This window comes from Eleutherodactylus coqui, chromosome 1, assembly GCF_035609145.1.
Source record: "Eleutherodactylus coqui strain aEleCoq1 chromosome 1, aEleCoq1.hap1, whole genome shotgun sequence".
NCBI lineage: Eukaryota > Metazoa > Chordata > Amphibia > Anura > Eleutherodactylidae > Eleutherodactylus > Eleutherodactylus coqui.
In genome coordinates, this window is record NC_089837.1 from 472,420,925 (window position 1) to 472,447,435 (window position 26,511).

At 43.6% G+C, this 26,511-nt stretch overlaps 1 protein-coding gene across 4 annotated transcripts in view; it reads left to right on the forward strand.

The window, feature by feature from the left end:
• ARHGAP9 (Rho GTPase activating protein 9) overlaps window positions 1-26,511 on the forward strand; it is a 115,513-nt gene that overhangs the window by 33,952 nt on the left and 55,050 nt on the right. The window contains exons 4-6 of one of the 4 annotated variants that reach the window (XM_066584431.1): window positions 300-556; window positions 20,536-20,760; window positions 22,100-22,171. In XM_066584431.1, the coding sequence (XP_066440528.1) occupies window positions 300-556; window positions 20,536-20,760; window positions 22,100-22,171 (554 nt within the window). Of the gene's footprint in view, window positions 1-299; window positions 557-9,644; window positions 9,786-20,535; window positions 20,761-22,099; window positions 22,172-24,490; window positions 24,605-26,511 lie in introns of those variants that run through there. The other 3 variants (XM_066584433.1, XM_066584432.1, XM_066584434.1) reach the window with 3 other exon arrangements.

Here is a 26,511-nt window from a genome sequence, read left to right on the forward strand (position 1 = left end):
TAAAAACACCTAAACCCGATCATTTAGCCAGTTCCATGTTGTTGTTGCCAATAACATCACTTTCTCAATGTAATTTCATTCTCATAGAACATTTTAGGAGTGTCATTCTATAGACTAGCGTAAATTTGCAGGAAATAGAATATAGACCATATACTAAAAGCTCTGATCAGATAAGGCAGTAGAGGTAACCACAGGATGTCTTCATGGTCTATGGATAGATGAACTTTAGACTTTCATCTACATTATGTTGGTGGTCTGATCTTCTTACTGAGTTAATGGTTTCTCTTTTTCTGTGTTAGCAAGCAAACTATTTCATAGATCCCAGGATAACCTGCTCATTCCCCCATTCTCATCCTTTACAATGGAAGAACAAAGTTGTAGTAATCAAAATTGTACAGACCCTGGAAAAAAGGAACCCAACATGCAGATATTGACGGGCAACTTAACAAGAACACATAAGAAGAGCGCCAGCTTCTCTCTGAGTTCCTCTTGGCATGGACAGTTCCCTAAAAGTGAAAAGCAAAAAAACACGTTCCAGAAGTGCGTTTCTGAAAAGGTAGGTTGAGATTTTTATTTAAGCACTAGTAGTATATAATATAGTTGTAAGTGAATAGTATATTATATTCTCTATGTGTGATATGAAGCAACTTTTTAACTGTATAACGTGTATATAATATTATGCACTATGTGATGTCTTATATGGACAGAAGTATGTCGCCGGACGTAGCCAAATCTGCAGCTGCGGACTTCCACACCAAAATCTGCAGATTAGTTGCTTTCTAACTTCCTGGACCATTTGTGGCCAAGTGTACCACCACAGCTGAAGCTGGCATCTCCAAACATAAGTGCAAAACACACCGTTTCAGAGACAAGTGACATTTGAGTTTCCTATTTACTATTGCTGAACTGTTTGATGATCTTTTAGCCCCTCATTGTAAGGAGAAAATTATTTTTGTTGTCAGAACCAGTAGGCATTAATTAATTCCTCGTTATGAGGAGACTAAAGCCCAATGTCCACAGGTGGATTAGATTTGCGGAAACTGCGTGGAAGATCCGCAAATCAAGCCATCCATAGGGAAACATGGGCGTCTGCAAATGAAATAAAAAATGCGGATTTGATTTCAGTGCGGATCCCGCACAGACGGCTTCTATTAAAGTTAATAGAAGCTGTCCAATCCGCCGTCCGTCTACAATTGAATTGCGGATTGGCCACGGATTCTGCGGGAAAGCAGGAGTAAAAAAAAAATAAAACTCCACTGTGCATTTGCTGCGATGCATTGGCCGGCGCTTTCGCACACATCCGCAGTGAAGAAAATGAAGACCTGGGCAGGTAAGTAGAAGACCCGCAGTGTCCTTGACTGCGGACAAGGTCGAATTCCGCTGCGGGCTCTGATGGACATGAATCCTAAGCAAGCGCAGTGCACAATCTTAAGTCATCTTGGAAAAATAAGCTAGATTCTTTGAGCAAGATGGCATACAGCGCTATGTCTTTCCAAACAGAGGAGCAGAAATATTACAGCTAAGTGCTATATAAAGCAACCATAAGTGAGTGTGCAAGTCAAGTGAGTGTGCATGCTGTATTCCAAGTGTGCTGTATTCCAAGTGTGTAAGTGTGTGACTTGGGATTAGGGGAATTGCTGACTGTATCTCTCCCTATTTTATTTGCATTTGTGCTGTATTGTCTTTTTTTTCTCTATAGGTTAAATACATTGTGCTGAGGGGGTATATTAGAGGGTTATATTGTTAAACATTGTTACATTTAAAAGCACAAATAGTCTGCTTGTGGGTTTCAGTTTCCAACCGCTTTGCACAGGTGATTAATTAGGGGCAGGGTTTACCCAATCAGAGTGGGATAAATTGCATCTGTGGAACTTCCTGTGTCCATTCCAAACAGAGGAGGAGCAGATATATTATAGATGAGAGCTATATAAAGCAAACATAAGTGAGTGTGTGTGCTGACTTCTTAAGCGAGCTGTCTTCTTACGCGTGCTGTCTTCTTACACGTGCTGTCTTCTTTAGGACGAGCACCCACTGGCGTTTGCGTTTTCCGCGGGAAAAAAACGCAGCGTTTTCGCCGCGTTCCCCGCGTTTTTCCGCCCGTTTTCCGCGGCGTTTTCGCGGCGTTTTCGCGGCTTTTCCATTAATTTCCATGGAGAAAAATAAGGACACATATGCAACTGACAGCTCCTATGTTAAAAACGCAAACGCAACGCAAAAAAAACGCCAGTGGACAGGAACACATGTTATCTCTATGCCTGTGCAGGAAAAACGCAAAACGCAAAACGCAGGTAAAAAAACGCCAGTGGGTGCTCGCCCTTAGTGTGCTGTCTTCTTAAGCGTGCTGTCTTCCTAAGCGTGTCACTTGGGATTAGTGACTTTGGATTCAGGGACTTTAATTACTGCTTATCTATTTGAATTTTTGCATTTATTACTTTTATCTAATCTATCTGTACCATCCCCATTTAGAATGTGCTCCATGATTGACAATGCTGTCTTGTACCATGTATGCAGTCTTTGGACAGCCTTTCGAGGGTGAATACTGCTGTATGAGATGCGGGCATGTTGCGAATTTGAAAGCCCAGATCCTGGATCTAAGTGAGCAGCTTGCAATACTGAGATCCATTGGCACCATGGAGTTAGCTGCTACCTGAGCAGACACGCACTGGGGTAGATGTGGGGTAGAGGGAAGAGAACCAGGGAGGCTAGTCCTGTACTGGCATACCCCAACATGTTTGCAAGGTTGGCAGATGAGGGGTTAGCACTGTTGCAACATGACATGGCCTCTGACCACCAGAGGGATGTCTGCTCCAATAAGAAGGGGAATAAAAGCGCAGGGAAGGCTAGGCAGGTATTCATAGTGGGAGACTCAATTATTAGGGGTACAGGACAGGACAATCTGACACAAAAAGCGGGATTGTCGAACGGTGTGTTGTCTTCCTGGCGCTCGAGTTTGACACGTCGTGGATCGGGTTGACAGATTACTGGGAGGGGCTGGTGAGGATCAAGTGGTCATGGTACACATTAGCTTCAAGTTAGAGGTAGGTGAAAGGTCAGGGAACTAGGATGCAAGCTGAGGGCAAGGACCTCCAAAGTAGTATTTTTTAAAATATTACCTGTACCATGTGCCACACAGCAAAGGCAGTGGGAGAATAGGGAGGTAAAGAAGTGGCTCCAAAGTTAGTGTAGGAAGGAGGAGTTTTAGTTCCTGGAGAACTGGGCTGACTTCGCTGTCGGCTACAGGTTCTACCATAGGGACAGGCTGCATTTTAATGTGGTGCAGCTTTGCTGGGAAGAAGATGGCTAAAAGGTTGGAGGAGTGTTTAAACTAGGGACTGGGGGGAAGGCAACCAGAGAGATAGGGGGGAAGATAGTGTAGATAGTGACCTAGGACTAAAGGGGAATTTACACACACAAATGATCGCCAAAATTTGTCAGAAAGTGACAGTTTTGACCGATCATTTCGCATAGGTACTAATGGGCTAATCAGCCCTTTAGTACTTCATTGCATGTATTTAGAGAACAGTGGGTGGTCTGTTCTCTAAATACATAACTATTGTTCTATTGTTGGGAATTACCCGCAACCCCCCCCTACCTACTTGCCCCCCCAGACTAGGCCCTAAGGTGACAACTGGGCGACAGTTCCTAGACTGGTTAAGGATGCAGAGCAGGAGCCAGACACACAGACAAATACAAAAAACAAACAAACATAAGGGCAGGTCAGGCAATCCGGGTCGGCAACAGAAAGGAACGAGGTACAAGGGGTCAGGCAAAGTCAAAGTCAAAGCAAACAAGTCAAAGCTGGTAGTCAAATGCAGGAAATGTGGGTGTAATTGGAGACCAAACATAAACTGGCAACCTTAGGAGCAAACTGAGCAGTTTAAATGCTGTCAGAACTTCCGCCCCAGCAGCTGATTAGGGCGGGAAAGGCTGACAGCAGCAGGACCAGACATCCAGCAGCGAGTCCAGAGCAGAGACCGAGACATCCAGCAGCTAGTGCAGAGCAAAAACCCAGACATCAGTCAGCGAGAGCAGAGCAAGCGCGCCCGGGTGTCATCACAAAGGGGACGCAAAGCGGAACGGTAACTGCCACGTCCCAAGCAACCCGACTAACTAGGCACATGCTCCCTGCGCACGGGAGCACGCCCGGAGCCAGTGTCCAGGACTACGTCGGCCAGGGCAGGTCACCAAAACCGGGGTTCCCCTGTGCTGCACCCCCGTAGCCCGGGTAATAGGACCAGTTGTGCGGGCACAGAGACCCCCAAAGCCGCCGGACCTGACAGTCTTATCTTATCATCCTGAGGGACAATAGACAAGAAGTGCACATTTACACACTACGATAATCGCTCAAAAGATGGCTTTTGAGTGAATTTCGAGCAATCATCGTTGTGTGTAAAAGGGCCTTAAGTAATGGAAATGGGGGTCAAGCGGTGAACGGGGTTTAGTACAGTTAGAACTGGCAGAACAGTTAGTAGGGATACATACAATATAAAAATAAACCAAAACATTCTAAATTGTATGGTGACTAATGCTAGAGGTCTGACCAATAAAGTAGATAAACTAAAAGTAATAATGAGGAAAACTACGACATAGTGGGAATAACAGAGACCTGGTTGATAAAAGTTGTGACTGGGCAGTAACCCAACAGGGTTACAGTCTGTTCAGAAGGGATCGTAAAAAACAAAGGGTGAAGCGTTTGTCTTAATGTAAAATCCTATTTAAAGCCCACATTACGGGACGATATATGGGAGGCAGATGAACATGTGGCGTCTCTGTAGGTGGAAATACACGGAGGGAAAAACAATAATAAAATCCTTATAGGGGTTTTCTATAGATTATCAAATATAACAGAAACTACTGAAAATCTATTACTGAGGCAAATAGATGAAACAGCAAATAGCAATGTGGTAATTATTATGGGGGACTTCAACTATATGGATATAAATTGGGAATCCGAAACCTGCAAATCTCATAAGGATTACAACTTTCTGTCAATTATTAAAGATAATTACCTTACCCAACTTGTACAAGACCCAATTAGAGGGATATACAGTTAGGGCCAGAAATATTTGGACAGTGACACAAGTTTTGTTATTTTAGCTGTTTACAAAAACATGTTCAGAAATACAATTATATATATAATATGGGCTGAAAGTGCACACTCCCAGCTGCAATATGAGAGTTTCCACATCCAAATCGGAGAAAGGGTTTAGGAATCATAGCTCTGTAATGCATAGCCTCCTCTTTTTCAATGGACCAAAAGTAATTGGACAATGGACTCTAAGGGCTGCAATTAACTCAGAAGGTGTCTCCCTCGTTAACCTGTAATCAATTAAGTAGTTAAAAGGTCTGGGGTTGATTCCAGGTGTGTGGTTTTGGATTTGGAAGCTGTTGCTGTGACCAGACAACATGTGGTCAAAGGAACTCTCAATTGAGGTGAAGCAGAACATCCTGAGGCTGAAAAAAAAGAGAAAATCCATCAGAGAGATAGCAGACATGCTTGGCAAAGCATTAAGAAGGAGGAAACCCAGCGTTTGGTGATGTCCATGGGTTCCAGACTTAAGGCAGTGGTTGCCTCCAAAGGATTCGCAACAAAATATTGATAAAAAAATATTTTGTTTGGGTTATGTTTATTTGTCCAATTACTTTTGAGCTCCTAAAATGTGGAGTGTTTGTAAAGAAATGTGTACAATTCCTACATTTTCTATCAGATATTTTTGTTCAACCCTTTAAATTAAACGTTACAATCTGCACTTGAATTCTGTTGTAGAGGCTTCATTTCAAATCCAATGCGGTGGCATGCAGAGCCCAACTCGCGAAAATTGTGTTACTGTCCAAATATTTCTGGCCCTAACTGTAATATTAACCAACAAACCTGGCAGAATAAGAGGAGTTCAGGTTGGGCGGGCACCTGGGAAATAGTGATCATAATATTAGACATTTCAACTTGTCCTTTAAGAGAGATTTTTATAGGGGAGCTATGAAAATACTAAACTTTAGGTAGGCCAGTTTCGATCAGCTTAGTGATGCGCTTAACTTTATTGACTGGGATAATGTCCTCAAAAATAAGAGAACAGACAATGAATGGGAAACGTTAAAAACACCCTATAAACTTACTGTGAGCGGTTCATAGCTTACAGGAATAAAAGACTTTGTAATAGGAGGAAACCAATGTGGCCCAATACAGATGTAAAGGGGGCAATAATCAACAAACAGAAAGCATTTAAACTAATAAAACAAGAAGGCAGCAAAGAAGCACTAAAAAAATAAATTATTAGATGTCATTGTGTGAATGCGGACTTCTGGCACATGTTATGGGATTGCTCACATATCAGGGACTTCTGGAGGGAGGTGATGGCATTTGTATCAGAGCTTTTGCCCTCCCCATACACAATCACTCTGGATCCCAAAATAGCACTATTTGGCTTAATAGATGAAGAACGATTGCCTCACTACATGCGAATCTTCGTAAGGGAGGCGCTGTTTTTGGCTCGGAAAGTAGTCGCTCTGAAATGGATGGCTGATGAGTCTCCATTCATGTCGGGATGGATAAGCCTGGTCAATACTATACTGCCATATGAAAAGGTTGTTTATCAGCACAGAGGCTGTCCGGCTAAATTTCAAAAAATTTGGAGTCTTTGGGTAGATACCTGTACTATCACACGTTAGCACTAATGCCACTTTATAACCACAAAAGCAAACAACTACTAATGCAGACTCGTTCATTTATTATTTATTAACATTGTTCTCCCTCTTTACAAGTCACTGGTCAGACCACACATGGAATATTGTGGACAATTTTGGGCACCAGTACTCAAGAAGGATGTATCAGAGCTTGAGCGGGTACAAAGGCGGGCAACTATAGTAGTAAATGGAATGTGTTTACTACAATACCCAGAGAGGTTATCAAACTTGGGATTATTTAATTTAGAATAAAGATGGCTGAGGGGCGACCTAATAACTATGTATACATATATCATATGTCATATTACTGAACCGAGCAGACCCCAATAACTATAATGTCCATTCAGGTTCCGTCCGGCATTTTGCAGAGTGAAAGAAGACCACATGCAGCACTATTTCATCCTATATTGTAGCGGAAATCAGCGACAGAGGCTCTGAATGGAACCTCTGGCACTGATGTGAGCAGGCCTATAAGATGGCCTGAAAATGCTCCTAAAGCTGAAGAACCCTTCCCACAGTGTCACAATGTATAGTAAATAACGGGAAGCATGGCATCACAACCTGAGAGGAAGGAGGCATTGTTAACAATGATTGCTTGATATTCCTCCTTCTATCTGTCTCCCTACTGGTAAATGAATTCAAGTCTTAAGGAGGCCATACCACTTATATAGCAGTTGGCTGAGTGCCTGTTGAGCCAATAGCTATTCCTCCAACCTTCCATACATATGCAGGCTGGGCTTGTGTTTTTAATGATGAGAGGGGAATAAGCAGCTATCAGACATGTCCAGCGGCAGCTTATCTCACAATAGAGCAAAAGATTGTGATTTTTGAAATCCATCCTTCTTTCCTCCTACATATGCTGTCATGGGAGAGTCGGAGGGATCAGCCATTGTTTGTCTATGGCTGTATTCACATGGGCAAGTGCGATGTAAATCAGTGAAAAACTGACCATTTTAACTGTGATGTTTATGCATTAAATGTTTAATTGAAATTGGAGCTGTACCAGCAGTTACAAGCGCCAGCCACTAAGGGGTCAGAATAGCAGCTTCCACTCTAACCCCTGTGTGTAGCAGCGCTGACAGTGGGCACCTGATTAATGGGGATCCCAATTGGCGGACTCTAGCCGATCAACTATTGATGACCTGTCCTTAGGATAGGTCATCAGTAGTATTTTGCCTGGAAATCCTCTTTAAATATTGATGGCTTACCAATATCTGATCGGTGGGGTTCCACCACTTGGGATCCCTGCCCATCAGCTGATTGAAGGGTTCGCAGTGCTCATGTAAGCAATGCAGCTTCTTCAATATTTACATTTGAGCATGAACCTGTCTGTACTGCCGTAATATTGTTAGTGGCTGTTCTGACTACCACAGGTTCATCCCATTATCCAAAGAATGTCGAACGTAGCAAACACCTAACCTATTATTCCGTATGGAAAAGAAAATATTCCATTCTGCTCTTTCATTTAACAAGTGTTTCTATCCAAATTACCTGTCCCCTTTATTACTATTCATGTCCTCTCTGGGAGCAGGAATATACAGTACACTTAAATCGCTGCTCGCTGAGTCCTTCCCCAAATCTGCTATGCTTTTATTAAAGGATATACACTATGTAGACAAAAGTATTGGAATACACATAGAAGGTGGAGAAATTGAATTTTATTGACATTTTTTAATATGGTGTTGGGCCACCTTTGACTTCAATGACTGCAGTAATACTCCTAGGCATGCTTTCCAACAAATTCCAATAAATGTGTGGACGGATTTTCCTCCATTCCTCGAGGAGACATGCAGATAGTAATGTGGGGTTGGATGGGCGTGTTGGACATGCACAGATGCAACGTTCTAGTTCATCCCAAAGATGCTTGATGGAATTGAGATCTGTACTTTGGGCTGGCCAATGAAGTTTGCTGACGTTCTGCTTCTCAAACCAAGCCTCAACACTGCGTGTTGTATGACATGGTACTCGAACATGTTGGTAGAGACACAAAGCTGTACTGCGACAGGGTAGGTAATACCACATTGTCCAGAATGTTTCTGTATCCATTGGCATTGAGGATGGACTTCACTATAACCAATGGCCCTAGTCCTTCCCAGCAGAAACACCACCACACCATAACAGAACCTCCTCCAAAATTCACAGTTGGGATGATACAATCTCGTAGAAATCGTTCTTCAGGCAATCACAACACCAAAATGCAGCCATCTGATCAGAAGATGGTATACTATGATTCAGCTGTCCACAACACTTGCTTTAATTCATTTACAGTCCAAGAACGATGCTCCAAGCACCATCACAGGCGCCTCAGTGCATTCACTGCTGTGATGTTGGCTTTGTGTGCATGGTAACCCTTCACATGCCATTCCCTACGAATGGTTCTTGTGATAATGCATGTTCCAATGGCCTGAGGGCCCCCCTGGCGAGTGTTTCAGTAGATGGTGTGTTTGATGCCTTCACAGCTTGTACAAGGCTTTGTTGTCCACCTTCTGTCCGTTTATGAGGTGTCCCCGAACCTAGCTGCACAAAACACTCACCAGATGGTTTCCATTTATGAATAATATTGCCAACAGTGGACTTTGGAAGTGCTGATTGGTTGACATCCCACCACAGCATCCCATTGGAGGTCTGTCAGCTCTACACTTCATGGCATTCTGATGATTTCTGAACTGAAATATGCCTGCGTGATACCCTCATTTATACCTAACGCTCACACTTCCGATTGACATATCCTCTTCCCTGACCACACAGGATTGTTGGGTGTCCCAATACTTTTGTCAACATGGTGTATTTTGTAATAGGTAACTGTGAGTGGTATGATTGACGTGTCTCAACTATACATAGGAGTAACTCTAGGTGTCTATAACTGTTACTCTAAAAAAACAATTTCCTTGCAAAATCACGTTTCAGCTTCCTCTTTCAGAAGAGGAACAGGATATAGCAAGAAGGTACTAAGCCAGTAGTGGAAAGAGTAAGCAATAAGTGAGCACCGAGCTCAGGGCATTCTACATGGACGAGGGATCTATGCAAATGAAAAATGTAATGCTTGCGTATTGGTATCAAGCTGCTGAGAGTTTGCACTTAAAAGGTAAAGAAAAATGACCTGTGTAAGAGTGTACGTTACCTGAGTATGTCACTGTTTCCTTCTCAGCCATATCTTGTCTTCTAACTTACTTACTTTGCCAAATGTTTCTATTATGGACCTTTTACATTGCAACAACAAAATGTTGAATTTATTCTATTTTTTGCAACATCCTGGTGCTGGAATTCCCTTTCTGTAGATCTCTGTCTAAAATGCTATATACTTTATGTCAAAATGAATGAACTAAGTTTATTTCTAAGAGCAACTTCACTCGGTGCATATCTGCTGCGGGCTGTCTGCAGCGGTAAACCGGCAGCAAATATGCTTTAAATCCGCAGTAGCCAAATCTGCACCTAAATGGTGCAGATTGGGCCACGTTTTTAATTGCAGAAATAATGCGGAATTGAAGCCTTCTATGTCAAGGGTTGGATTCTGCAGCGTGTATGTATTTGATTCTGGCTTTGTTCACACAGGATGCTTTTGCTGTAGAATGTCTTACATACCACAGCAGATCCGCAGCAGAAAACTCGCATCAAAAACTGCATCCTTTTGAGCAGGATTTGAAGTGCATTTTAATGTGGATTTTAGAATTCAGCCGTAATTAGTCAAGCTGGAATCCAGTGCTCCAGATTTTTTTCTGCAGTATGTGCATGAGACTTTAAAAATCTTAACCTCTTTGTTGCTACTGCAGATTTTCTTTGTGGCTGGTTCGAATGGAAAATCTATGCTATATGGACATAGCATTCTGTATTGCAGATAGATGTGTTGCAGTATATTTGGACACACTGCATACATTGCTGTCCGCATCCCTTTAGCGCTCTATTATATAAGATCAACATTCATAAAGTAAAACATTCCCATTATGGAGCAAGTGCACATTAAAACGTGACAAAAACTAGATGTCCATTTAAGTGCATTCCAGCTTTCTAGGCAGAAATGCATTAACAGTATATGTTAATGGGTTACAAGAAAATAGCTGATATTTTTTTAGTTTACTTTTTATAGTTTTACACTATGCTGTAGACTGCGCAAACTGTGAACCGTGCACACCACTGACTTTTAAAAGGAGGACTTTAAATCTCCTGCACGAGGCAACGTCTTCCACCAATGAAGTCATCACTGAACTGCATTGCCCAGCATGCCTATTACCTGTTAAGTAGCTGTCATTCAATAGCTGAGAGCTGCTTCTGATTGGTCCCTGCGCTCAGCCAATCAGAGGCAGCACTCACTCACCCATTCATGAATTCATGAATGGGTGAGTGAGAGCTGCCTCTGATTGGTGAGGGCTGTGACCAATCAGAGGCAGCCCATTCAGTAGGCGGGGATTTTAAATCACCGCCTGCTGAATACTACACAGAGCAGTTTAGACATTTTTTACACAGTTTTACACATTTCAGGATGATTTTCAGGGAAGGGCTTATATTTTTAAGCCCTTCCCGAAAATTCATCCTGCGCTTGCCGGCAGCCCATTGCTTTCAATGGAGCCAGCTGTATTTCCGGCTACATTGAATTCAATGGGCGACATCGTTCTTCTCTTCCACAGCTGTTACAGCTGTGGCAGAGGAGAACGATCTTTAGAATATGTTCTCAATGGGGTCGGTGCTGCTGCCACCGGCCCCATTGAGCGCATATATAGAACACAGCGATGCGCAGAACGCACATAGGCGCGTTCTGCGAATTGTTGTGTCCTATAATTGATTGCACATCCACATAAAAAGCAGACATGTAACCGATCCCATTGGGATGCATTTGGTCTATAGATCGGACCAAAAAACGGTCGTGTGACCGAGGCCTCAGAGTGGTTTCACACCTGTGTCGGGGGTTCCACTTTCCTGCTCCTTTAGGCCTCATGTCCACGGGCTGATTTTTGCTGCGGAACCTGGAGCAGGTGTCCGCCTCTGGATTTCGCTGCAATAACCTTTCATAGCATTCTATGGAAAAATGATTCTTCATGCATACGAGTGGACAAAAAATCGCAGCATGCTCCATTGTACTGCAGTTCCCACAAGTCAGTGGAAGCCGCAGAATCCGCAGTCGACAGTGCCACCGGGACGCGGATTTCGCGGGAAGTGCAGGAGATTGTAAAAAAATCTGTACTGTGCATGTGCGCCGGCGCGACAGATGACTTGTCCGCACACATCCGCAGTATAGAAGAAAGAAGACACTGACAGGTATGCAAGGTCACCAGCCGCAGGCACAGATGGATTCCGTGCGGGATTCCCCATGTGGAGTCCGCGCGTGCTGTGGACATGAGGCCTTAGGGGAGCAGGAAAGGAGAATCCCCATGGCTGAACGGCTCCATCTTAGAATGGAACTGAACAGCACCGAACGGACCCTATTAACTTTTAACCAAAAGAAAAAGACCTGCATGCGCATTCCAGTATTTTGTGTTGGATCTGCAGTGGAACCTTCATTCGGAGGTTCCAATGCAGATGCGAAATCACCGTTAGCCAATATTTTTTTTTTCAGATGTGTAAAGTATATAATGAGGTGCTTACTAGTATTTTTTGGAGATGATATGATTGGTACTGGTGCATCTTGTCTCCACCGGAAACTAGGGGCTGAATGGCCTTTGTTGGAGTTTATGCTGCGTCAGGCCCCTAGCTTCTGATTGACTGCTGGTGTGTCTGCAGTCGTTTCCCAACAGCTGTTCCATCCCCACAGTCCCTTTCGGACTCCATGGATTGTTGCCTCCCCAATACAGCGGCAGCAGCTGACACCGGGCACACAATAGTGATCGGCCCAGCAGAAGTCACTTGCCGGACTATATAAAGCCTGTGCGGCACAGTGGCGGCACGCGAAACCTGGCACTGAAACAGCTATCGAGGCAGCAGATAACAGCGGGAAAGACCTGGCCACAGACCCGTCGAGGGAAAGGAACTGTAATGCGGCATAGCGGCAGCATGACAGAGCCGTCAGGGAACAGAGCTGTGAACCAACATCAAGGCAGCACAACACACCGGCAGAGACATGCCTGGCTACCATAGCGGTGCTAGTAGGGGATATGGTAGTACGGCGGGGAGGATAGTCACAGTACAGGTGGTAGGGCACCGCCAGGGTACACTGACAGCGGAGCCAGGAGCACAGCCTACGCTTATGGTGACACTGACAGCAGCAGTGTTCAGCAGCGCTGATACAGCCAGGATGGGAACTGCAGCGGTGTTGTCCGGCCAGGGAGGCGAGCAGCTGGGTTTCCAGGCTACATGTGAGCGGACATGGCACACTGACAGTGGGTTTCTACAGTGTGCATCAGGCAATCAGCACCTGTGGGAGTCACCTGCCCCTCCCCAGTATCTCAAACCACCTAACCCATGTATCCACCCATACATCTGGTGGAGATATAATTATGGGTGGTTTCATATCTGTGTTCCCGCCGGCCGAACGGCTCCGTCTCAGGAAACTAACAGGGACAATTGGACTCCATTGACTATAATGGGTCAGTTTGGTTTTCGCTCAGTGCCCGGCTTTTGGACAGAAAAAAAAAGCGCTACATGCACAATTTTTTCTTACGTTGTTTTAAGCCAAACGTCCAACAGATGGTTCCAACGCAGATGTGATACCGGCCTAATTTGCTGACGTCTTCCAGTATTGTGCTGACCATTGGTGATAGCATGTAGCTTGTTGCTCTGAAATGCATTATTTGTAGGTTATACATCTTAGGCTACAGATAGTATATTGGTCGGTACTGTGCATCAGTATGTGTGATAACCAAGAGTAGAACCTACAGAGACAAATACTTTAATAGAAGAATCTGAACCTCTTCCGTGTTTTTGGACTCCCCCCTAGTTTTGACTTTCAAATAATGATGCAAAGTACTGACTAGAATACACCAGTATTAAAGTAGCCTTAATAGAAATTGAAAATACACAACAAATGGTTTTTTCGCAGCTGAACTAAAAACGTAGCAATTAAGAAACATACAAATTGCTGTAACAGTTAGTATTTGTGACACTTCCTTGCAACGTCACAGCTGTAATAATGATGGTGCTACTATCATCATTTCAAAACTCTAAAGGGCCACTCGAGCGAAAACTCATTTTTCCATTCCTGCTCTCCTCATCTGATTGTCTGACAAAATCTGTATGTCTTCCCTGTGTATTAAAGCCATTTCTAAACAGTGCAGCTCCCTGTCTGATGCTTATCAGCCACCATCTTGACAGTGAGATTTTTCATTTTCAGTTTTACATCTATCCAAAGGTGCATCAGCACAGCTATAGTTAAGCTTATACCATTCTACCTGCTAGGGAGGGCAGTTTAATTATCATGACTTTCTATAGTCACCTAAATAAGCCACTGATCATAGGTATGAGCTGTGATCTCCTTTATTATACCCGTGTGAGAGCAGCTGTGTGATCATCATCAGTAACTGTGATGAGAATACCTGTATCCTCGTGTAAGCTGTTTCAGTGATAGAGACTGAGAATGTGACTAGAAAATGAATCCGTAACCCCGAAGTAAATCTGAGTTGGTCAGAACTGAGATCACATGACCATCTGAGAAAAAAGAGGCTGGGAGTTTCAGACAGAAAGAAATTAAGTTAGTAAATTAACTAACTAAGGTAACACTAGCTGACATTTATACTGGGGGAATAGCCACTTGTGATGTTTTTTTGTTTCTGCTCTTCAACATCAGCAAAGCATTTTCTTTTTAGGTCTCTTTTAACCTAAGGAAATACAAAAAAGTCGCACGGAGTGAGAACTTACCTTCATCAAAAACTGCTTAACACTGCAGCAGGGAACAGGGGGGAGCCCTCTCTCCCTCTTCCCCCCACTCCCCGCTGCAACCCCCCACTCACCCACGGCGCCCCCCGAATCTTCTCACCCGAGTACGGAAGTACTCGAAAATCGCGGCGCTCGGGCGAAAAAGGGGCGTGGCCGAGTAGGTTCGCTCATCTCTAATCATGACGCAACATTTTCAAAACTTTTAAATAAAAACTTTGGTTGACTATTTGACCCTGTGTTACAAATTGGGTGCACTATCCCTCTCACATCAAAGAAACTATTGAAAATTGTTCGTACATTGTTCCTATGAATCAGGCATCACAAAATAGGTGAAAAAGTGAACAAATTGTTGAGAAAAAAACCAATCACTGGAGCTGAACACAACCTTCCCCAACAATGTCGGCTGGTATACCGCCTTAGAAGGGTTCCGCAGAGATTCACCTAGCAACATAAGCCTGTACTAGTAACACTCTGCCCACCAGAAGAAGATTTCCGTTTCTTTTGGGTACTTCCTTGTATACTGCAGGTGGCAAGCTTGCTAACTTTTGGGAACTACAAAAATGTTTCTATAATTGCTATTCAAGAGCCAGAATCCTAGAAGTCTATGCAGCAGACAATATTTAATTTGTAAACCCCACCTCTTATTACACTGACCGTAACTCCAAAACCAACTTTAGGTGTAAACGAAGTGCAGTACTTTCTTCACTGAGCACTCATGCGTAGTGAACAGCTCTTATTGTAGTTTTTACAGTAGACTACCTCCATACTTGAATATGGTGTTACCTACTGCCCTCTCAATCATCCCGGGTTTCGTGGGATAGTTCTGGATTTTGGGGGCTCTTATGCCATATTGGGAAGCCTGCTTCTTGTCTCATTGCCCCCACCAACTGACTGAACCACGAACCCCGCTTCAGTATTCTGTCCAGCAGCTGTAGAAGTCTCTTCCTACCTTACACAGACTCCGCATGGATCATCCTCCCATTCTCAAGAAATACTGTACTCTGAGAGCCAGAGATTGGCGAGGAATCAGGTTATGATCTATCTAGACTACAGCAACCAGCAAGGTCCCCCTCTGTGGGGAAGGCAGATACTTCTAGTGCTGTTAACAGAATATTGTTCATGGGGGATGCAGAAGCACTATAAGTGGAGCCACATAGAGGGGTGCACTATTTAGTGGGGCCACAAAAGGGGGAATACTATGCATTGAGGCTACAGAGAAGCAAGCTCAAAACATGCAACTGCAATCAGAAATGACATCACCTATGATCACTGGAAGCTACTACGTCCCCAATTGCAGTGGGCATGGTGTGGGGATAAGGGGCAAAAACCTGCTCAGCCTCAGCTGTGCTCTCTCCTGTTCAGCCTGGCCAGGAAGGTGGATGAGGAGTCCACTAAGGGTGAGCCACCGCACATGGGAGCTGCCCGAAGTATCAGGGGATCACTAAGAGGCACTATTAATGTGAGTGGGTCATTAAAAGGCTGTTAATGTTAGGCCTCTCTCACACAGACTAAACGCTGTACAACGCTCCCATTCATTTCAATGGGGCTGCTCACACAAGGCTGAAAACGCTGCTTTGAAAGCGTTGCATGTTCTATCTATGGGCGTTTTCAGCTGTGAGTCTCCCATTGAAAACGCAGCGTTTTTGCAAACACCCTGTGTGAGAGAGGCCTTAATGGGTAACTAACTGGCACTATCACTGAAGGGACACAAAGAGCATGGCTTAATAAAATGGATGTAACATAATGGTAAAACACTGATGGATTTCCCAAAGATATATATATATATATATATATATATATATATATATATATATATATACTACGATTTTTACTCCATGAGCGAAAATTGCTATTGATTTCCACTTGTGTGCCAAAAAAAGCTCTTTTCGATAGTATACTATGGACGGCATTGGCTTCGGAATCAGGGGGTGGACACTTGTTCTGGATTCCACGATGCAAATATGCCCGTGCACAGGTGGCCTAATTTTGTGACTTGCGTCCTTGAACTTTTTCTTAGCAAATAAGGTACATAATACATGGAAGTTTTTTTGTTACTATAAACAGAACACTGTTTCAGCTCGTGTTTGGCTTTTTTCTTTATTGGCTCATGTGCCACAAAGAAAATATATATATGGATTCTTTATTTGTAACTGAAGCCCAGATATACTATCCTATACATACCGTAGATAGAGGGGTAGTGTCACATTGAATAGCCCGGCAAGTTATGGATATCCACAATCCCCTTCAGAGGGGAACCAAATGCTTTCCAGTATAGATGATGGGGCATTTTTAACAATTTATTTGCACTTGAATTTTGGAGACCGAGGCTTAATAAATAAGCCCCATTGTATGTATAAAGTAAACTTTTTTTGGACTGTTACTTTACATTTTCCAGTGAACAGAATGTGCTCCCATTCTAACCTGTACAAAAAATTAGGTAGGTTGGATCCTTTAACAATATTTTCATCCAGGACTGACTAATCCATATGGAGAGATTGAACAATATATCTACAGCGCCACCTACTGGAAGACAGTATTCGTTCAAGTCAATGTCAGTTTTTTTAGCAAGCCTTGTAGCCATGACTGGGAATTGTAAGCTAAAGCCAGAGTCTTCTCTAGAAGGAAAGGATAACTGTGTACAGGCATCTGTTTTGGCGTGACTGACCCTCATCACTGTGCAGCAAGTTTTAGGTTTGGCTTGTGAGAGGCCCATAGATGTGGGTCAGGAAGGGTATCGTTTCTGCTTAGAGAGAGCACCTAGAAGGTACTTATAAGGTCATCTATGCTCTTCTGGGAAATATGCAAATTGAAAGATGGAACAATACGACAAGCCTTACAACAATGACTGGAAGCCTGACATTGGCTTAAAGGAATGTCGCCTTTCAATAGGGGAAACTGTAGAGGTATTGCTCCATCTTTCAATTTGCATATTTCCCAGAAGAGTATAGCTGACCTTATAAGTCACCTCACACCTTCTAGGTGCTCTCCCAAAGGAGAAACGATACCCTTACTGACTAATCCATTGCATACATGTAAGTGGCATTGTCTCTGCAGCATGCCAATGGATTTCTGCAAACCCCATTCAGATGAACAGGACAGTTGTAGAAATTTCGGCTACAAATTTGTTGTGATGCCCTAATACACAACACATTTTTGAACCTTTTAGCTTTGGCATTATCCCTAAGCATAACTGCATCTGACATCAGGCAAATACTTTCATTTGTGGAAATCTGAAAAGTGTAGTCTCACTTTTAGGCCAGTTTCACACAAACGTACTACAGCTGCATTGCTGTCTGTAATATAGACATGTGTCCCGGGCCCACCTACGGGGTATACTGACCCAAATAGTCATCATAATAGGAATCTATGGTGGTAACAGTTTGGTCAGTAAACCAAGCGGTTGGGCCTGGATACGTGTCCGTATTATGGATGCAGAAACAAGGCTGTAATACGTGTGAAGGCCCATTTACACTGAAAGATGATCGCTCAAAAATCACTCAAACGGCAATTTGAGCGACCGTTTTGAGCGATCATCTTTGCATAACTCTTAAGTAGCTAATTAGCTACTTAAAGAGTTAAATGCGGCGGACCGGGACACCGCTGATAACTCCGAGAAAAGCAGCTGTTCTGTATATGCAAACAGCTGCTTTGTTCTCGGAGCCTTCAGCTTGTATCCCGCTGAGCTGATGGCTCTGAGAAACAGCAGTAGTGCTGACAGCTGCTTTGTTCTCGGAGCTTTCAGCTGGTTTTCCTTCTGAGAAATACCAGCGTCTAAATGTGCTGCCACATATCCTAGCTAAAAGAATGCTATCAGCGCCGCCTGCTGAGAAAATCAGCTTCCCGCACTGATAAGAGTCATCATTGATTTCTAGCTTGCTAGAAATCAGCGATGAACGAATAGTGCACGGTGGCAGCACATTTAGACGCAACGATTATCATTCAAAAGAGGGCTTTTAAGTGAATTTTGAGCGATAATCATTGTGCCTAAATGGACCTTAATATGTGAAATTAGGCTTAGAGAATGGTTTGCCGTTTACATTTAGAAATACTCCAAGTAAAAGGTAATGCAACTTTTCAGAGACCTTTCTATACTTAAGCTGTACTGATTCTGAGTTACAGAACATTTACTATCCCACTCTGAGTGGACTTTAACAAGTTATTCCAGCCAAAACTCTTATCACCAGCTGCAAATCCTGCGGACTTTTTGCCGTGGAACTGACTGTGGAAGTTCCGCAGCATTTACAGTATAAGCCATTTGAGTGACATTTTGAAGATTTTCACACCAAATCCGCAGCATTTTTGAAAAATTCTATGGATTCTATTTCTGCAGCAGGTCTTAAAATCTAAGGGTTAAAACCCACAATAGAGCCGCAGCAATAAATTTGGAAAAGTATGCACCATTCAGGCGAGGATTTAGCCGCTGTGGATTTGCGTTGTATGTGCTTCAGGTTTTCCACTGCATGGAGCCCGCAGCACATACACCCCATGTGAAGGTACCTGTAAGTTGGTTTCACACACAGTTTTTTGTGCCCTTTTTTGAACCAATGCTAACAGTGGATTCAAAAGATATCGGAAACACAAAGGATGGACTTCTTCTATCTGCTGTTTCCTCCTCTAGGGTTGTTTCAAAAAATTGTATGAAATACTGTCCAAAAATCTGTGTATGAAACTACCCACACAGGGGATAGGTGAAAAATATAAGATTGGCATAGGGACGACCACCTTGACCCCCACCCCTTCACCAGCTGCAAAACCGTGGCATAGAGAAGTTTGATTTGATTGCCAGTAATGCACACTATTGCTTAATTCCAACTCTACAGTATATGAGTGGCTGTAACCAGAGGTGTAACTTGAAGCTTCCGGGCCCCGATGCAAAACCTGTAACAGGGCCCCCAACTATAATGCTTTACTTATAGTACTGGGCTCCCTATATGGAGAAGAGAGGCCTTATGGGCCCCTAAGGCTCCTGGGTCCGGGTGCAACCGCATCACCTGCACCCTCTATAGTTACGCCCCTGGCTGTAACAGCCGAGTGCTGCTCCCACAGTCAGGCCCCACCATTCTAACGTTTCCCATCTATCCAGTGAATAGCTAATAAATGTTTGCTTGTAAAAGCCCTATGAAAACAGGAGTTGCAGCAGAAGTAGACAGTGCTCTGTGAGTTACGGCTCCTTCACATTAGCGTATTTCAATGGGTTCATTCTCATTTCACGCACGTGGAAAAAACCCAACATGCTCTACTGTTGTGCACACCAAACATCCCCATAGAAGTTCATGGGTAGGGGGTGTGCAAATGCATGTGCAATACGCAATTGGATGCGCAATTCCATGGGAAAAAGAACACATCTGAAACTCATTAGGCTAAATAGCCATTGAAATTGGGGCATGTTCGCCTGCCACGTGCAAGTGAATAGGCCCTGCAGACGCAAAAAGTAAAATAGGTTGATATGTGCCCAAAAAAGCCTAGTTCATTGCGCAAATACAATAGCGCATACGCCCGTGTGAAAGAAACATTAGAATCACTGTAATCTGTGGTGATCTCTGGTGCGCTCCGCCACCATTCAGTGAACCATTATATGACTTAGCAACCAAATTATCTGTAGATGCATAGAGATTAGAGATGAGCGAGCGTACTCGGTTCGGGTGTTTTTGCACTCGAGCACCGCTTTTTCCGAGTAACTGACTACTCGGACGAAAAGATTCGGGGGGCGCCGGGGGTGAGTGGGGGGTTGCAGAGGGGAGTGGGGGGGGAGGGAAAGAGAGAGAGAGAGAGCTTCCCCCTGTTCCCCACTGCTACCCCCCGCTCCACCACGCCGCCCCCCGAATCTTTTCGTCCGAGTAGTCAGTTACTCGGAAAAAGCGGTGCTCGAGTGCAAAAACACCCGAACCGAGTACGCTCGCTCATCTCTAATAGAGATCTGACTACAGATCATGCTATATATTATCAATAAACTCTGGCCAATGCTTATGTTAACTCCTTTTATATTCATTGTCTGTTTTACATTCTGTGTGCCAATACAATACTGTATATTTTTATGCTTCCTACTCTTTTTAGGTGAGCTTGGCCAACACAATGCAGGATACTACACCGCTTTACTGCAACTTGGAAGAGATGAAGCTGAGAAAGGGGGCTCCTCCTAGCCCTATATGTTCTCCAGTCCAAATTGTGGAAAACTGGGAGTATCATGTTGACCCTTTCACAGGCAGAAATTTCTTCATTAACACAGAGACAAGAGAAAAAACATGGAAACCACCCAGGAGGTCTAAGACTCCAGGACGTGTGAGTTTAGTTTTGCTACTGATTATTAAAGGATGCACTAAAGGCCTCTTTCACAGGGGTGACAGCGATATTGCCGCAAGAAAATCGCAGCGATATCGCTGCATTTTCACGTGGCGATAACGCAATTTTGTGTAGCTACAAAGTCGCGTGACTTTGTAGTGCTCTTTTGCCGAGATTTTCGAAGATGGGGGGCTTAAAATATAGGCCCTACCCTGAAAATAAGCCATAGCTGTATTAACGATAGAAAATACATCACCTAAGAGGCGCCGTCTGGCTCCGTCGCACATCTCCTCCGGTCCCCGGCAGACTTGCTTGTAGTTTTCCCTCAGCGCTTCCTGGTCAGGGGTTTGAAAAACCCCACCTGAAAAAAGCGCTGGCTGTGATTGGCTAAGCCGCTGTGCTTAAGAACCAATCAGAGCCAGTGCTGGATTAACCAATCACAGCTAATCGGTGACTGATGGTTTAAACATAAACTACCTAATAAGAGTAGCACAGTATAACAAGTGAAGTGCATATACAGTCCATGAGACAGGACAAAAAAATCTGTGCGTGAGATATTCATAATTAAAAAGTTCTAAATGAACTAGAATGATATAGTATTGGAAAGTAGCAACAATAGTCCTAAATACCATACATGCTCCAGAAAGAGATTGTAGACCAATCCAGGCTAAATAACACAAATCGTATGCCTGTAGTAACAGCCCCAAGTCCCACACGTATCACTTCATTAACCCTTTGCAATCCAATTTAGGGTTTCCTAGGGGGCTTTCTCTTTTTGCCATTATACAATGGCGCCATCTGCTGGCTAGAGCCAGTACTGCAGTATGTGACATGCTGGAGAGGCCCCTGACAACAAAGCAGCCAGTAATATACAGTAAGAATACCCTGCTGGACGTCTTCCGACATTGGAGCTGTACAGCCTTCAACCAGAATGTCTTCAGACGTCAGACAGTGGATTGGAGAGGGTTAAGGGTGCGTTCACAAAAAATCCACAGTGGAAGATTTCACTATCGAAGTGAATAGGATTAAAGCAATCCCATTGACATGTACAGTAAAGCCACTGCGGATTTTCTACCGTACTGTAACTAGAACCTGCGGATTTACTGCAGATCAATTTCGCAGTGTTTTTGCAAGGTGTGAACTCCCCCTAAATGTGATTTCCTCAGGGGAGTAACTTGATCCCGCAGGGGAGTAACCAAAGAGAACAGACCCTTATTGAATGGTGCTTAGAAAACAGAACTACAATAATAATAATAATGGAGAAAGTTGTAAAGTGAAATGTTATTCTATAAACCTTAAAATGAACCTTATGTTATTTGTCGTTCCCCTACATAAACAGGCAGCCACACCCCCAGCAGATTTTGAATCAACTGAAGAAAGTGATGATCCTCCACCCAAAGTACAGACAGAGGTAATCTGGATCATATATGTTTTTTTAACCTGTTAATGTGCCCTCAGGACTCTCGCTCGTTCCCAAAAAAACCCACACACTAATAGCAAGATCAGCTGTCGCTCTAGCAGACTCAACTCAACCATTTATTACATGGTCACCTATTCATGTATGATTGCAGCTTCCCTTGATGATAGCTGATTGCCCTTGGTTCCAGTAGCTAGACCTACAAAAATCAGGTGAACATTATGGTGACTTGCTTTTGAGAAGAGTTGCCTAGTTGGAAGATGGCCAACTAGAATAGCCATCTTTTCAAGTGTAGGCTACTTGGTAATCAGTTGATCGTGGGGGTCCAGTTGCTGAAATGCGTAGAGATCACCTGCTATTGCTTGGAAAGCTTCCACTACCTCTTTCTGTGTTGCCACATTGTATATGGTCAGTTGAGTCCAGAGCAAGAGTCACTCTTTCGAGAGCAGTAGCACATTGGACAGATTCTGTTTGCTTGGAACCACCCCATTGAGTAGGTAAGCTTGTTTAGCTTTTATATTCTAGTATATACATGTGCTTTGTGTTTTTATGTTGCACTGAGTAATGTAACCAGTTATGGAGGGCTACCTCTAGTAGGCATAAATATGCTAGTTTACAAAACCTATAATGGTCGCTGTAGAGTAGAAGAATGAGTTAAAAATGTTTTCATTAAGAAATACTGTATTAGTGTCAGACAGATGTGGATCCACCTAGCCATACCCTGGTTTTCACGCTTAACCCCTCCAAGTGGGCTGCCAGCTTTGCTGTGGGGTTCCCAGATACAGATAATCCTTTGTGTGTGGCTGCTGATGAAGTACTGGGCCAAGGTGCGGTACCTGAAGGTCTGAACTGACATGTAGTATATAGAAAGGCTTAAGTCAGGACTGGCAGCACAGGTCCCGGCTGTTAGTCACAGCAGAAGGTAGACAAAGCAGAGTCCAATATACAGAGTTGAGGTCAGGGAGTGTAAAATCAAGATAGACAGTATACAGGTAAGGACAAAACCAGAACACGCAAACTGGGGCTTTATCACAAATGGCAGGATGGGACTAAATTGCTTAGGCTCTCACCCTAGAGGGGGGTGGATGCCTAAGGCTGGCTGCACACGACCGGGTGGGATTCCGCATGTGGGAGCCCACAGCGGAATCTGACCCTGTGCCCGGCCGGCATCCGTGCTTACTGTCATTTCTTCTTCTTTTCTGTACTGCGACTGGTTCACACAGCGAGCCGTCGGACATGGGCAGTACAGATTTTTTTTTTAAACCCAACGCCCAGAGATGACATGAAATCGGCCACCTTTCCACAATGGCATCTGCGGAAAGGCCGCAAGTCTAAAGACTTCCATTTACTTCAATGGAAGCCGTTCGCACAGAATCTGCTTAAAAATAGAATATGCTGCGATTTTTCCTCCACGAGCAGAAAATCGCAATCGATTTCTGCTCGTGTGCAGGAAAAAGGGTGTTTCAATAACATGTTATGGAAGGTATTTGCTCCGGATTCCACTATGCAATTATGCCCGTGCGCAGCCGACCTAATATAGCAAGTGCAGGAATGGGAACACACACTGGCTCTTTAAGCAGCTGAGCAGGAGCGCAAATGAGCCCTATGGGCAGAAGCCTGGGTGTAAGCAGAGGAAAGGCAGTAATGCGTAACTGCTGCCCCAGCAGCAGGTAAGCAGTGGTGATGCGCCGGACAATAAGTTAGTAATTAACATTAAATATTTTGTTGAAGATTGCATTGTATGAATGAAAAGAAATAGAAGCACCATCTCCCTTATTTGCATATTACCCAGAGGAGCATGGATGGTCTTATAAGTCTCCTCACTCACCTTCTTGGTGCTTTCCTTAAGCAGTAATGTTACCCCACCCGACCCACGTCACAGGCCTTACACTAGCCAAGCCAGGATCCTACTGCACCCTGATGAGGGGCAAAAACCCTGAAACAGCTGTCTGTGTATGGATCCTGGCTTGTTTTTTTAATTTCCAATCATTGCTCTAAAAAACCTGTATAAAGGGTCAGGCATTGATTTGAAGGAATTCTGCCATCCAATAGGTGGCGCTGCAGAGGTATTGTTCCATCTCTCTTATTTTAAGCACAGGAGCGACTATTGCTGGGACGACTGTTGGGCATCTGCTCCTGATAGGTCATTCCATGTAAAAGGGCCCTTGGCTACTGCAGCATTGTTCTTATTAATGTAACTTTCTGCTACAGCTCTTACACGCATATGCTAATCCTCCCTCGTACTATCGCTCAGTCGTTCTTGCCCTCCCCTTTCTTTCCTTCCCTGACACTACAGCAGCTCCCAGTTCACTACTTCCTCATTAGTCTGAGGACATGGAACAGGTTGTGCTCAGGCAGACCTCACAGAGGGAGCTTGAGAATGAAGACTACTACTCTGATGTGTTTTATGAAACGAGTCCTGGATATGTAAGTCACACTGACAATGAAACTAATCTGCTTGTAGTCAATGACTTCTATAATTCCTCCTCCTGATGGATAAACTGTAACACTTGTCACTTTAGGTAGTCAGCTGTAGAGTTCTACTATTGTTACACTGTGACCAGCCTGGCGATAATGAAGCAATATGTTGGCTTAAATCAAATATATGAAGCACTTAGTTTTCAAATGGCTTCAATAGCGAAAGAAAAGCTATTTCAAAATAAGCAAAACACAGCAATAAATGATGCAAACTGTAATGTCTACATAGGTGGGTTCACCACTATTATATAGGGTGGTTGCAAAAGAATGGCGCAAAAGTAAAGCATATTTATCCATACATGATATACAACAGCCAGAGTGATGTGAAAAGATCGAGGAACCCTTCAAGTGTTTAATGCACCTTACAGATGTTCCATGTGGGCACCATTGGTGACACGGCAGATGTTAGGTCAATATCCAGTTCTGCCCATATCTGTCCTAGTATATCCACTGCAGCGGACATGCATTGTTTTAGACCGCGTTACCGACGGCGTCTACATCAAACATATGAAAGTGCGTTAAAACTTGCAGATTTCTTATTTTCCTGTTATTCTGGCTGTTGTATGTCAATTCATATATGAATAAATTATCTATACTTTTGCCCCATTCTTTATGAATCACCCGGTACGGTATATATCCCTTGTATTAAAGCACTAAGAAGCCATAAATGCATTCTGTTTGTATATTGGATGATGTATTGTTTTTGTGCTATGCAGAATTCATATAGCAACCTATGTCATTCCAGCATTGAAGAAATGATTACTATAGCCAACACCTCTACTTTACTACTAGCTGTATGGCACAGGCACAATGGATCCCGATCTTAAACTACCAAATATACGTACAGTCAGGGCGGATCTGGGGGTACACAACCCGTCTGGTCATAGAGGGCGTAGCAACTTCTAAAAAGAGATGCTGTTGATGGACTGCCACTAAGTGGCTTGTGACCACCATGTGACCACAACGACGTTCGATATTTAATTGTAAAGCCGTATTATTCAGCAGTTGTATAGTAGTAATATTAAAGGGACACCGTTGTCACCTTTGACCACATAAACTAAGTTATTGGTCTTAAAAGGTGAGGGAACAGAGAATCTGGGGAGGTATCTTTCATACTGATCGTGAAGGTTGCGCACGGTAGCAGCTTGACTCTTTTTGCGTGTGCATCATCTGTATGGGAGGTGTGCATAGAAAGAGTCAAGCTGCTACCATGTGTGATCACAGCGTTGGAACAGGGTGCCCAGCAACTGTGAAAGTTACCTCCCCAGACACCCTGTTCCATTACCTTTCAGCCCCATAACTTAGTTTATGGGCTCAAATATAATGACTGTGTCTCTTTAAGTTATTTTTATATATGGAGCTGTTATTTCGTTACTTATATTAGTATTATTTAAGCTCTGTATAGTATTTACTTGGCATTGTGTGGCACTATTACTTAGGCTGTGTACAGTACATTGTTTTTGAATAGTATTTATAAGGTGAAGTTACAATATCCGGCATTGAGAGATAACCACCATATAGTGTTAAAGGGGTTGTCCATATGCTTTTTTAGAACATGTGAATATTATAGACAGAGGTCTCCCCATTAAAACTACCCTCTACTTTCTACAGCGAAGGACAACTACAAAGTGGCTTCACTTTGGAGAATGTGGCTCAGAAATGCAGTAGGCTGCCTTTACATCCGTTTTGGAACCTCCATTCCGAGGTTCCGTCGCAGATCCGGAACACAATACCAGAGGAAAAAGTGCTGCATGCAGAGCTTTTTCTTCCATTAAAATGCTGGCCAGCTAAATGGAAACCGAACGGAGCAGAAAAACGGAACCCCCACCACTAATGGGAAAGCAGCTTTCTATAGT